This window comes from Apteryx rowi, unplaced genomic scaffold (genome assembly GCF_003343035.1).
Source record: "Apteryx rowi isolate R43461 unplaced genomic scaffold, aptRow1 scaffold_437, whole genome shotgun sequence".
NCBI lineage: Eukaryota > Metazoa > Chordata > Aves > Apterygiformes > Apterygidae > Apteryx > Apteryx rowi.
In genome coordinates this window covers 190,320-205,276 of record NW_020450691.1, presented here as the reverse complement: position 1 = coordinate 205,276, position 14,957 = coordinate 190,320, and the positions used below count along the sequence as shown (strand labels likewise).

The 14,957-nt window shown below is 39.4% G+C and overlaps 1 protein-coding gene across 1 annotated transcript in view; it reads left to right on the top strand.

The window, feature by feature from the left end:
* Positions 1 to 14,957, top strand: part of MBP (myelin basic protein) — a 104,075-nt gene that overhangs the window by 29,192 nt on the left and 59,926 nt on the right. The window contains exon 3 of the mRNA XM_026076704.1: positions 10,984 to 11,074. Coding sequence (XP_025932489.1) covers positions 10,984 to 11,074 — 91 coding nt within the window. The remainder of the gene's footprint in view (positions 1 to 10,983; positions 11,075 to 14,957) is intronic.

The following is a 14,957-nucleotide window of genomic DNA, read 5'->3' as shown; positions in this document are numbered from 1 at the left end:
GCTTTTTTTTTTAAGGAAGGACAGGCTGGRACAGCGAGGAGGGGGGGATAGATACAACAGATACACCAGACTGACTGCACAAAATCATTTCCCTAGTCTTGTTAGCCTTAGCCTGATCACTTCTCTGTCCCGAGGATTTAAGTATCAGTTTCCTAAGCCTTTCTGCAAAACCATATACTATTTAAGTGCTTCTTTTAAATTTACTTAATCAGGAGTTAAGTGGCATCATATCGGTGTTTGTTAGAATTACAATATAGTTTGTGTCTTTGCCCGTTTCCTTCAACTAAAATAAACTTACTTCCCTGCCAAATGTATTTCAAAACTGTTATCTAAAAAAAAATCTTTAGTTACCTTTTGAAAAGGGCATACCATGTTTTGATTGTTTTATGCATTTATTTACACTACTCATAGGACCGGTGTTGCTCCTGGGAACACAGTGTAATAAAATTCAAGTTTTTTATTTCAAGCTCCTGCATTTAATATTGGCCTATTTAAATCAAACAAGGGGAGAGGTTAAGCTTGCGTCATTCAGATTTGAAGTCCAGAATTTTCTGTCTTTCACGGATAGACTGTAATGTGCCATGGCTGTGTGCTTTGTGAACGGCAGCTAGTTCCATGGCTGCTTCTCGGCGCTGGCCCTCAGGGTTGCATCTGGAACCAAACCATGTGCAGAACAGCTCATTTCTCCCATTAAAACTGGTTGTGGGGCTGCGTGGTGAATGGGAGCTAGATCAGAGAGCTGATGTCATTCAGTTCTAGCCCCCTCTCTCGCTCTCTCTCTCCTCCCCCAATGTTATTCACAAGATTATTTTTGGCCCAACTCCAGTCCCTCATCCAGCTCACTCTGGGCCCTACAAGCAGTTGTGCGAGCCTGGTTTGAGGGAATGGTGGGGAGGTGGGAAACTGGCCTGGGAGATGGGACACTGAGGAGGAGTGCATGCTAATAGGAGCTGAAACTTTAATTTTTCCATGTTAAAATACTTTGCCTATTGGAAAAGACAAAAACAAACAAACAACCTCCCCTCCTCCCCCTCCGGCCCTCCCCTCCCTTTGAACAAGGTTTAAGAACCATTCAATTATTTTCTCTTATTAAGGTACAAAACCAAAAATCATTGGTCAGTTCTGTAGTAAAAACTTCCCTTGAAGCTACAGATCTTGTAGGTAAATATAATATATTTTAAGAAGAGGCAACTTTTATGCAAAATTTCCCTTAACTGTGACCTTTTTAAGTCACAAGAGTGAAGACTGCCAAGTGACCTCCAGCAGTGAAAATGATCTTTTTTTCCAAATCCCCTCTAATATTAACTACTCTGTCTTTTAATTAAAATTCTTATTTTAATTGTTGGCAAATAAGTGTAAAGTCTGTTATTTATTTATTTATTTATTTTTGATACTGAAGCTATCTTGGTAGTTTTTAGGGAGTTAAAGAAATGCAATTTTGAATATAAAGTGCTTTTACATTGCAGCCTGTGAGCTTGCTTTCGTCATGGGCTAAGTATTGGCAAATTAAAATTGAATTAAATTCAGGAAGTTGAAAGTCCATTTTGCTGTGTAGTGGAAATTGTTTCAGGACATGTTTTCTACTCAAATTATCCTAAGCTCGGGGGAATTTTGTATTAGTCTCATGTATCGCTGTGAATAGAACAGTAAAAAAGGTCTCTAAAGTTGTCTGGTCTTTTTGCCTTTTTTAGTATCTATTTATATGTATATCTATTTTTATTTAGTTCTGTTACTTAGTAGAGGAAGTCTTCAACTGCATGTAGAAATGATCCAGAAGTATGTGGTGGCGTATTTATGTTGAGCGCCGAAGAACTGGTTCTTTCATGGAATGGAATCGAGAATGAAATTCCAGGAGCAAAATCCAGCCTCTCTGAAACCAGGCTTGCTGCGGGGGAGCTGAACAGACCTAAATCGTTGCGCGAGGTGCTGATTTTCTGCTGTGCATGTTTAGGTGATGCTGCAGTTATGCTGCAGTTATTTGTAGCCCACATAGTCGTGTGCTTTCTGTTTTGCTGCTGGAGGCCTGTGGAGTCAAAAATGGACATTGATGCATGAAACCTTCCCTGTTTTCTCTTAACACAGGTCATGCTGGCTGCAGAATCAGGATGTCAGTTGTGTTGGTTTTTGTCAAAGGTATTTGTCTGCTCTAAATTGATCTGGAAAACCGCAAAAGCAAAAAGGCTTTTCCACCTGGAGGCCAAGAAGAGTAGTTTTGTTGTTGATAAGGTGGCAGACTGGACTGTTGCTGATAGTCTTGTATCATTCTTAGGCCTGATGCTTACAGTGGATATTTCTAAAATGCTTCATAGTAACTTTTATTTCTACGTAGGTTTTATTTGCTTGAGTACTTTAGGTCCACGCATGATATTTCACTGGAAATACCAACCAGGTGATTGGAGAAAGAAATTAATGTTTAATTCAACTGAATATTTGATTTTTACTCATTTAGGACACCCTGAGTGTCATCTTGATCCTGATGTACTGCAGGCATCCATTTGTGTGATCAAACAGGTTTGGACTTTTTCAGGCTTCATTTTCCTCCCCTCTCCTCCCCGTAAGTAGGAGGCAAATGCAGCATCATTAGAGCTGTTGGTCAGTAGTAGCTTGAGAAAGGGCTGTACTCTCTCTCCTCTGAATATCATGACATCAGGTAACCTCAGTGCTGAATCATTGTTTTGAATGATGAAGTGTCCCCAGCTTGCTTCCTTACGGCCAGCCACTTCTGTGCACAGTTTCCCCATAGGGAAGGGTTATCTCGGTGCCTTTGCTTCCCAGGCTGCTCAGTGTGGCTTTGCAAAGGCACACGCGAAACTGTGCCACGCAGCTCCCGGCAGGAACCCTTGCCCTGCTGCTTCCAGGCAAGTTGGTGCCTCTGCCAAGTGCCCTGCTGTCCCATTACAAACCACTGTCTGTACCATGTGCAAGCCATTACCATTGTGCTGCGCTTTGAAAATTGCCATTCCCTTTTCTCTCCTCTCTTCCTGTGGTTAAAAGGAGCAGATCAACAGCTCTGCTGCCACGGCCAGTCCTGTATAGTCACCTGTGGAGAACTCTAGGCTGATGAGCATCTCTGGTAAATACGCAGTGACAAGAGTTTCATCCTTGGTTCGTTACGAGCTGCCAAACTCATATCCGTGTTGCGAGAAGTTCATTGTAGGAGATTGAAAGGCAAATTTTGCCTGAAAAACAATATTTTTAATCTTGTATTCCTGACTAGTGAATACCTAGCCTACACTTTTTAAAATCATCCTAGGCTTGGTTGTTTTGCTCAAACTATTGTGCATCATTCTGTAGCTAGTAGTTAGTTTTTTGGCTCACTGTCCTGCTTTACATAGGACGGATGCTTAGATGACCATTTTTTATCACTTTCTGATGTATCAGATATCCATACAGATTATTTTTAATCAATTTGCTGGAATATATTGATGGATTTACTAGTAAAAAGAAACAGGATTTCTTTATTGTATTTATTTATTTATTACCACCCCTCAGACCTCAGGTTGTGGCATTTTGAAAATTAGTAGTCTGTTGGATTTAGACACTTCCCTTGTTCAATGTATTTGTGAAGCCGTTAAGAGATATGCTGAGAGAGTTGAGGCTGCAGCATCAACATTGTGTTTATGACTTAAACCACATCCTTTTCATCAAAAATTAGAGTGAAATATTTGTACTTCCTTAGCATGTAGCTAAAATGAGAGTAAATTCGCAAAGACTCAGTGTAGGTAGGATAAAGGTGATGAGTGGACTAGGAAAGCATCAGTATTGATAACTATTACTCTTCAGCCTACTCTGGACGATCTGCTTAAACACCTTTGGTAAAAGACGTGTTACTGCACTTGATGTCCAAATTGCTTATTTTTGGTTTCCTCATAGATTCATTGCATCGAGAGCTGCGTCCATGAATGTGCCTACCAGAAGCTTTTCACAGTGGCGCTGTAGAAAAATGCCTAGGTTCAGAGCAGAGGAGCTCATGTGCTTTAATAATGTTAGTTTCAGGTCAAGTGTTGCAGAGACTATCAAAACTCAGTTTATTTCCAAGTACAGTTTTAGATCCTTGCTTTGATCTGCACTGTCTTGTATGGTATGTGCCACTGCACTTACTGTACATCTTATGTGTTGTTGCTCTTCATAATCAGGGTGGGATTGGTAGAGGAAATAGCAGTTCATATCTCTGCCTGAACTTGTCTGAATTTTATGTGATTCAGGTTTCCTGTGTATGGTTTCAGCATTGGTGTGTACAGAGTGAGAGTCATGATGGGATTCTTGCTTCAGATTAAAAATATTGGCCTAAAGCATATTTTTATGTTGTCTTAACTTGTTTTGCAAATTCCGTGTTGTTTTATGGGAACTCCTGATTCTCTTGATGTCTTAGAGTGCATACAGAGCAACAGGTCACTCGCATAGCTTTTCCCTTCCCTCTACCCCTATGCAGAGGATACTCTGGTTTTTTTTTCTTCCTCCCTCCCTCCCTCCCTCCTTCCCTCTCTCTCCAGTTCATAGTATTCATGGGAAAATCTGTAGAAATTAAAGTTGAACCGAGAAGTTAATGTCTGCAAGAAAATTGAAGACTGGTTGCGGTTAGCTTGTTTAAAAGAGTTATTTTATTTATCTGAAAATTATTGCAAAATTTTTGAAACTTTTACCTGCCGGGTGGGGAATTAACTGACATGGGTCCCCTGCAACATTTTCAAGAACTTGAAGAAATAACCTGAGTCCAGCCTGCAGTCTGGACTAACTGTGCTCCAAATGATGACTGTAATCTTTCTCAAGAGAGTGAAAACTAAACTGTCTGATATTGTTAAAATTCACCATTCAGGATCTGTGTAAAAAATATGGTAACATGTATAATGAGTTCCAGTACTAATGGAAACGAGAATGAAAAATCTCCCCAGTTAAGAGGAATTACTGACAGAGTTCAGGAACATAAGTTTGCGCACTCATTGATGCAGGTGCAAGGAGATTGCTGGCCCCCTGAAGAAGACCAGCTAGTGTTCTGCGAATTCTTGCTGCTAATCAGGATCATCAACAAGATCTGTTGGGTTGTGTTAAGCTCTGCCTGTAAAATTCCTCATAGTGAACAGAGGCTAAACACTTTGAGACTGATGGGAGTCTTTGAGAAGAAAATAACAAGGAACTTTCCTGAAATTCATTCTAATGACTTGCAAGATAGCAAAGCTGTTAGTATTTGATCTTGGGGTGCAGAATACAAGAATGGCAATAGTGGCAAAGAAAATTATTACTGTTAAGAATGGCTTATCCCCTGTAGCGCCTGCTAAATAACGCCTGTATTCAGTATCCAGAGAAATGGTCATGCATTTCGTCTCTTACTGGTATGCACCTCTTTATCATGCTGCTGTCACACTTTGAAGGAGCACATAACCATGATTTAAAGGGGTGTGTGTGTGTGTGTGTGTGTGTATGTATATATGTTTTTTTTTCTCTAGAACTTTGTGGAAGGTCACTTAGCTCTGTTGACAGGAGGCAACACATATAATATCCCAGAGGTGTGCTATTGCCTTGAACATCCTATGTGCATTGTGTGACTATTAAACGAAAGGCAGCTGTATGTTACGTAACTTAAGTGGATATCACTACAGAATTGGAAGATTAGGAATGTTTTGCTGAGTTCTCCAGCTGAGGCTAGAGTTGTGTGAGCTATTGCTATGGACACAATTTAGATTATTGCCTTCAACGGTTTATCTTTTTTGTGTTCTTCCAGCATGGAGGTGTATTGCCCCTCAGATCTGGTTTTGTCCACTCACTGGTGACTTTTGATTGTCTTTTGAGGTGGATTTCTGTTATTTATCTTAAATAATTTTACAGATCTAGTATAGAGGAGGAATCAAATGTTTTATCATGATATTAGTTCTGCTAGGTCTTGTGGAGTTGAGTGCAAGGAAGGTAACCTGGTATGGACAGTAATGGATGAATAAAAGAAGGAAATGGATAAATACTGCCAAAGCAATAGCTCATGTATTTGCAGCATGTGATGTTTTGTCACAATCAGAACTTTTGATTTCAGTGTGGTACTTTTCTGAAGATAAAGGGAAATTTAAGTGTATTTTCATTTGTTCCTTTGGGATGGAGCAACAGCTAAATGTGCTAAGTACGTAAATAAGAAAATGAAAATGTTGCTAGATTGTAAATGACAGGAATGAAAGCACAGACAGTACAAATACTATTGCTTCAAATTTAGTGGTCTTTTGGATATAACATTAATCTTTCTAGAATACTTAACTGATTTCTGATGAAAAGTTTTGACTTTCCTTTGTTTTTTTTCTTTGTAAAATCAAGTTATTGAGTATTAGTTCTATGGTTAAAGGAGAGGAAACAAGCCCTTCCTAACAAGGATGCAAATATGGCAATGTAGTTAAAAAGTTAGCTTGAATATTCCAGAGTACAACTTTGCACTTCCAAGTCTGCATGTTTTCTTGAGGAAATCGGCTTCAGTAAATGTAATATGTTTCACTGCAGTTTCTAACCTGGCCTGTTATTGTAGTGTCTGCAAAATACTTCTCTTTGCAACTCTGCATTTATTATTTGCCTTTGAGGTAAAGATTCTATAAATAGACACTGATAACAACAAAACATAAATAGCCTTGCTGCTTGAACTAATTTGTGTATATATAGCCAAAACGGGCTTTTGATATTGCTATTAGTTTGTTGCAAATATTTTAGTAGCTGCCAATTATTCATACATTTACATATCAAAATTTTTAAACGGGATATGGAGATTGTGGTGTTCACTTGATGCATAATGGGGTATGAATATAATGGAAAATGGGTAAAGTGGGTCATGAGGAAATAGTTGCTTCAATGGGAAACTGGTCCAAAAGTGGGTTGTAAAATGCAGTTTTTGTTTTTATCAATGATGAGTCAAGAGCAGCTGTATATATACATATGCACATATATACAACTGCAGTATATATATGCACCTCTTATTTTATAATTGCTTTATAATACAAAAGGATCCCAGTATTTTTAGATTGCAAGATCCAACTGTGACCACCTATTATGTTACATTAGATGCTGACCTGGTCCTTCAGCTATTTACAGCCTTTTGGAACAGGAGTGGCATGATTACCAAAGCACATTGGAGCCATGTTTCTTATGTGAATGGTCTGCGCACTAGGTGGTTTCCCTTTCGGTGTCAGAGCACCAGCAGAACAGAGCACGTCCTCCTCACTTTCTTTGAAGTACAGGTCTGAGGCGTTAGTTCAGATAAGTGAGCATATTCAAAATTCTTATCCTTAGGAAGCTTCACTCTAATTCCAGTTTGAAGCTATTTTAATGGTGTTCAAGGAGATGCTTTGTGGAGAGAGATACTTTCTGTGCATTTAGGCCTATATAATTTTTATATCATGCTAAAATCAAGTACCTTCTATAGTTCTTGGAAATTGATGCTGAAAAATAAATCTATTTCGTCCTTCACTTCTGAAACTACATTGGGTGCTCAGCCAGAAAGACCTGTAAGGAATTACATTTAAGATGATATGCACAAAGGGCCTTTATTTTATTAAGAGCCACAAGCACTTTATAACTGTGGATAAAGAATCCCTCTTGGCACAGCTCAGACAGTGTAAGGGAATATGTTTTCACCTTTTTTGTTCATTGCTTAGAAGGATTGAGAGGCATTTTTAGGACCCTGGAAAAAAGAATTAAACAATGGACCAAACCTGACTTTTAAAATGCTGCTTATTATAAAAGAAATCATTTTTAAAGCATCTGGATCATTGATTGGTTCTTGCAGTGATTTTTCTTGTACTATATTCTGTTTGTTAATATAAATGTTAGATATGTCAGTAATAAAATGGCATGTAAAATTTTTAGTGTAAATAAAAAAGCAAAAGAAACCTTTTTAAAATCTACTTTTTTGTGTAAGAAGCCATGCCAGGTGGTTTTACATCCAACTATATGCTATCTTGCTTAAAACTTACATTCTCACACAGCTTTCCTGCCAGCATCTCAGAGCTGCCATCCGTCCATACCAACGTTGTGGTTTATCCGGGGAGCAGACAGCACAACTGCTGTGTAGTCTTCCTCAGTATTTTAACTCAGACTAAAACACTTCGGGACTCAGTCTTTCTAATTTCCCTGAGACTGCCAAAAGCATGTTTTTAAAGTATTGGAATGCAGACATCACCCTAGTAAGGACTTGAAGTGACAATTCATTTCACATGCACCACTGAATATCTGCTGGATAGTGTTTTTTTACTACTGCTCTTGCAGCAGCAGATTACAGATTCTTTGAGCCACTTTCCAAGTGTAATAAGACAGATTAACAGGGAATAGCAGCCCCTCTCCTCCTGCACCACCAATTTTACAATACACTAAATACTATGGAACCCATCTGAAAATGGAGCTACCAAGTGCTCTCTTTATACAAGCGAGAATAATAGCTCTGATGAGGAACTGCCCCCTTCATCATGAAAAGCCCTGAACATCTAACAGTATGAAGCCCTGATCATCTTAACAGTATGAGTTTGTCTCCTTGGTGATGCCACAGTTTTTAGTGGCATTTTGCTTTGGAATTGACTCACTTCCCTGTATCAGGTGGCCAGTTTTGCTTATTTCAGAGTGGAAGGCTGTTCTCCATCTCTTCCTACAAAGAAGAGTTAATTGAGTTGACTTTCATTGTAGCGCAAACTAAAAAGACTGGAGATCCCACCTTTTAATTTGTAGCTTACTGGTCACTCTACTTGCAAGTTGTTCTGAAAGCCAGTACAGACACTGTGGACCTTGGCATGTGCCTCAAGTGTGCATGGACAGCACCTAACACATTGCAAACTTGGTGGCTCCGCAATTAACAGAAGATAGCTGTGGAAAGAGGACTTGACTTGAAGTATCTGCGCTGCTTATGAAGTTGTTTACCTAAAGCACTTGTCTCCCAGTACAGCCACTGCTGTTTTTGACTGGGTCCCTCCATCTTCCTGAGAGACAGTAGCTCACCCAAATTGAGGTGAGCGTCTGCTAAAACTGACTSTCCTCGGCTTTGGGTGTTTCATAATGGATGGATTGTCTTCATGTGATGTTCAGTTTGGTACCTTGAGGAAATGCAGAACCCCTTCTCTTCTGCATTTGTTTTGTCCTCGGAAGCACATTTTCTTACCTTTCCTCTTCTCTCTTCTTTCTCTAACTCCTTCTGCTCCTGCATGGCACCAGTAGGCTTTGTAGGTCTTACTTTCATTTTTTTCTGTCTAAAACTTGCCGTCTTGCTTTGAATCTTGAATTTCGTGCCCAGGGATTGACTCCTGTGTTCCATAGGGAGGTTGGCAGACTCAGTCAAACTGCTTTCTTGTATCTTCTGTGCAGTTGTTAAAAAGGAGAAATAAGAGATCATTTACTGTTTGGAAATGTGCTACAGTTCTGAGGGCAAAACTGGTAATTTCTGTAGAAAGACTGTGTAGCAGCAATTTTTTTGACTCTGTGGTTTACAGGTTAGGTTTTCTTCAGATGTTCCTAGCTAGAGGATGAAATGCTTTGAATTCTGGCAATTCAAGTCCTGAAGCTGTTCATGTAAACTCTAGGCCCAGTGTTACAGTACATAGCTAACTAGTAGATTTGTTTCAGAAATAAGTAAATGCTTGTACTTCAAACGGTAAGGTTAAAGATTGGAAGAAAGCTGCTTCTAAAGAAAAACAGCTGTCTCTAGCTCTCTTACCTGTACCCTGTAAGAAGAAATATATGTGCACTGTCTTCTGATCTCTTGGTTTACTAAGTCAACAACGGAAGATGTTAATAGAAAGAAAAGAGAAGAAGGAAAGAAAATGAAATATGCGAAGGAAAGGTGGAAACTTAGAAGTCTGTCCTGTTTTTTTAAGATCTTGCTCTTATTCTAGCTAGTTTAGATGTCCCTTACAGTCTTGCATCTTATGTGTTCTAGTGCTGTTGTAGTGTGGTTTAATATAAAGGGCGGTAATATGGGCTAAACAAGAGTGTAAATTGTAAACTGCTCTCTTTTATACTCATTGTTACTAGTTGAGACTTGGTGAGACACAGCAGTAAGGGTGGTATGGCACTGAATGTGGGGAAAGCTTGTATTACAGAACTTGCTGTCACTGAAGAAGTTATTAAACTAATCCCAAGTGGAAAATCTTAAACAAGTTCACATATCAAATGTTTAATTTAGCTTTGCTAAATGAATATTACTTGAGATTTTTCTGAAGTGTTTAGAAATACTAGTTCCACTGTGGTTAAAAAGAGAAAATCAGTTAAAAATAGGTTGGATTTGGTCTTCCCTGATAACAGTGTTTTTTGAAGGGCCTTGGTCTTTGGTGTTGGGCAGGCCACATGGGGAACTTGAATTCAGTGAGAATTTTCCCACTGACATCAAACTGATCAGAATTTCACTTGAGCTCTCTCTCCAGTGAGTTTAATGAATGGACAAGAAAAACAAACTTAGTAGACAAATACCTAAGCAAGATGTCAAAGGCACACGTCTTGGCTATACCTTAGGTTTTTTAGATATATATTTTTTCCTCCCATGTCCAAGTTATTCACTGTTCTCTTGCATCACTTTGTTAGTATCCCAGTGCCAGTCTCATCTATTTATTTTTCACAGAAAAGAGAGGAAAATTATTTATGTTCTAGGACATAGCCATGCTTAGCAAGAGGGAGGATTTTTATTTAAATTAAAATGAAGTAGAGGTGTGAGGAAGTTATTGGTGAAAAGTTCCATAATGACGCAGCAGAGAAAATGCATAGATATGGACTTATGAACAAATGACTGGAAAGTAGAAAAAAAGAGAAACAAAAGTCAGATTAAAATGAACTCAGTAAAATCAGTGTTCTTTGAGTATTTTCCATCTTTATTTTGCAAAAAACACATACATATGAAAGAGTAAAGAAACCTACACCCTCTATGACAGTGCTTCTGTATTTTTTAAGACGATACAGCTTCCATAATTAAGAAGTTTGAAGGATGTTTTGAGTTGATGAATTGAAAAAGATGGACCTAATCTAAAGAAATGTTTGTTATTACAGAATGCTGAAACCAAGGTGGAAGAAGCAGCTAAAGAGAGTCCAACAGCAGTCAGAGTAACACAGCAGTCTTCAGAGGATAATGAAGTATTTGGTAAGTTATACAAACCACTGGAAAATGTTATTTAATCTGTTAAATCCTACTGAACAACTGATTTAACAGAAAAGATAGTTCCTCTCAAAATCCTTATGATGTATTTAGCTTTCATGTTGGTGCACAGCATTCAGTTATGGGCAGTGCGGTTCCAGAAAGATAAGGAAAGGTAGAGGCTGAGAGGAAAACAGAGAGAGGGATCAAAGGTCTAAAGTGTTTCATCTCTGAAGAAGGATTTGTGGTTTGTTACCATAAAGAGGAGAGATTGAATGCAAGTCTTCAGCAAAAACAAAGATGTATGCAGTGAGAGGGAAAATGAACTTCTCTGTCCATGAAGGGTAGGACAAGAAGTGTTTAAATTGCAGAAGGAAAGATAAGTTTAAATGTTGGGAAGGATAATCCTTAAAAAAAACAAAAACAAACAAAAACATTGGGATGCGTTATCTGGAAAGTGTGAATCTTCATCATTGTGGGCCTTTTAAAAACAGGGTAGACAAAAACTGTCTGAATTGATACAGATGTAGTTTGTTTTGTGGCTGATGGATAGACTAGATGACCTTTGAGGGTGTTTGGAGGCCTAGATTTTAGATGAGCTCCTTTCAGTAGTTTTCTGAATTTTTTTTTTATAGTTTTTTTGGGGTTGTTTTATTATTTGATCTGAAGGGTGTAAGTAGCTCTTTCTTTGACGTTAAGATCTGGAAAAGTGGAAGGGAACCTTTATCACTCCACCTCTATGTTGATTTTATGCTAGTGTAACTCCACTGAAAAACAATAGTCTAAAGAGAGAGGAGAGGGCAAGTCTGAAGGTTTATCAGTTAATGTAGTATTTGGCTCCATTATGTTTTGAAGCAGAAACTTTAGATCTGCATAAATCACGTGGATTTTATTAAGACTGACTAGCTTAAAGACTTGTGGATGATTCAACTAATTATGAGTACAGTAAGCTTTTTTTTTTCTTCAAGGTATATAAGGAATGGAGTCTGAATAATTATGTCTCTTACTGCAGGTGGAAACAATGCGTGTGACTGTTTAAACCTGTAGTGGATAAAACTAGCTTTCCTCTTTGAGTTAATGTCGTGTGATTGGCGCGTGAACCTGAATTCCTGGTGTGAATATTTCCAACATTGGTCATGTAATGCCAGTGTCTGAAGAATCCCCAAAAGTGGACTTAAGAACCAGGTTTCAACTTCATGAATTTAGTGGTGAGGGAGGGGCCTGTCACCTGATTTCCTCTATGTCTGTTCACAAATTATTTGCAGTAGATGCAGTGCTACTGGTTATAGAGGTCTGTGGCAATGTAAAATGTTTCTGTCCTTTCTCAGTTCAGCTCTCTAGTGTTCTTCCCGTGGGAGCAACAAAGCAAGGAGAACTCAGTCTGCYTCTTCCTACCAGCAAAATCTCAGCCTTATAAACAAGACCTTGGAAGTTGACCTTTCCTCTGTTCTGATCATTAGCCCCAAATAGCAGTGAACTAAACTAGTAACTTATCAAACCTGTGGCCCATACGGGTACTGGGAAGTAACAAAAAAAATAGGAATTAAAAAAAGCAACAACATAAAGCTCATTATTGATAGGCTTAAATTCACTATCCAGTGATCCATACCCTTCCTACTAATTCTTTTTTAAAAAAAATTAAGGTTGATATTCACTGTACTAAATGTCCCTTAAAGTTAATAATTTACTAACAATTTGCTACAAATCTCCGTGTACCAAATCTGTGAACTGAACTGCTTATCTAAGATAAGCCAATGATCAACCTTTGCTAACTTGGCACTGCAAAATTCCTTTCCAACTCCAAAAACARTCGGAGTATAGCATCTTAAATCAACTCTTTTATCACTTCACAAATTGCAATGTGGTTGGTTTGGTTTGGTTTTTAGGTCAGATCAAAACTGGAAAGAAAGAAAAGGAAATATGGGGCAAATGGAGTCTCTTTTCACTCTGCTCAAGTGAAGAAGTCAGTGTCCTGGAGTTGTAAAAAAACAATCACTTTATAGTGTGAGGCTCCCTGAGAGTCAGGGAGGAAATTTTGACATATACAAGTTTTTATGTCTCTAAGAATTGCAGTGTTGTATATCCCTGCTCTTCCCAGCACTTCTTGGCAATATCTTAGAGGTTCATATCCATCTCTTGAGGAATAAATGATCAAAAGTTTAAAACCTCTTTCCCTGGGTGAGGTATTTGTTATCCTGAGATTTAAATGATTAGATTACAGACCCTGCTCAGTTATTTTCCCTCTGGCTTGCTCTGTTTCAAGCCGTCCTTCATTTCTTCCTCCTTTCCTTCTCCCCAGTGATGTTAATTATAATGAGCATCAAGCATGCACCAGGAGTTGGTAAATTTATAGCTTCAACTTTGACTAGAATCCCTCTTCTGAAAATTTTCGGTAGTCTCCAGTGAGTGGGTGCAGCGCCAGGCTCCCGTTTTCACATAGATCGCTCTCTTCCCTGCTTTATTTATTTATTTTCTCACAAAGATCACTTTCTCCAGCTTTCGCTGGCCAATGCCACCCCCTGCAGAAAGGCTGGCACAGCAAGCAAAGCAGTTCGTGCCTGAGGCAGTGGCTGAGCCCTCCTAGCGCCTTGGGTGGCCTTTTGCTTTCCTCCCTCGGGCGCTGCCGGGTGCCGGAGGCGCAGCTGGGTCAGAAGAGGCAGGTCCCCCGAAACCGCTGGCTGTCCCTCTTCGCCGAGCCGCCCGGTGGCAGCAGCTGCCTGCCCCTCGCAGCCCCGGGAGCTCCTGGGCTGCCGGGATTCGTGGCTTTTTAACAAAGGACGCGGAAACCTCTGGCTTTGCTCTGGTCTCTCCAAGACTAGTATTATCTCGGACCAGGCAACAGCAGGATTTATCGGGAGAAGGGAACTTTCTGCACTGTCGATAACCTCGAATAGATGCAATTGCACAGAGAATTTTGAGGGAGCTGTGCTATTTGAATGCTTAAATATTTCTTTTGGAAACATTTGCTCCCAGAGGGAGCGTGGTTTCTGCAGTCCTCACCGTGCTTGCCCCCAAAACCACATCCAACTGTATTACTAACTGAAAATGTTCTGGTGATAAAGGGCCAAGTGGGACTATCTCATGTTTCCTAGACCCGTTAGTGCGCTTTGTGCTCCTTGTTAGTGCTCCTAACAGGTAAGGATTGCTCCTCTGCTGTGGAGGGCCCTTTGTGAGTGAACGCAAACGTCTTCACATTTTCTTCTGCTTGAAATGAGTTGGAGTTGGGAATTAACGCTACAGAGGCTTTCTTGCCTTTTTCTTTAGTATTCATTTTTGTACTGGAGTAGGGCTGAAACGTCCTCATCAGCAATGGGGCCACACTGTACCAGGCACTTCTCAAAGACACAGGTGTGTCCTGTGTTTGAGAGAGCTAATTGTCAAAGGCGATGAACTTCTTAGAAGATGTGAGGCAGAACTATATGGGAGAGAAAAGAGAATCTAGCCTATACAGTAATGGTATGTGCAACTATGAAATTCTGAATTAACAAGTTTTGTTTATCCTTTGAAAGGATTTTTCTTACAATACCCAACAGAGTGCTGTTGTCTGTTATATACTGAATATGCATGTATGATGAAGAACTATAACATCTTGCTTGCTACAGGCTTTTGTTGAATTCGCACACAATTAACATGGTTTCCATTGCTTTATCAGTATGTAATCATAAAAGGATTGAGAATGACAACTTACTCCAGGGAAGATAAAAGTGATGCTGGGGAGAGTGCTATGCATTTAGAGAAACAGACCAGGAGGAGACTGCTGGCCTTACTTTCGAAGACAATTTTCAGAAGTTTATTTTGATCCATTGCTACTCCACAACTGTGAGGCAAAATCAGTGGGCCCAAATGCCTGTCATTTTGACTGGGAGATTGGACCGACCTTTGATACAAT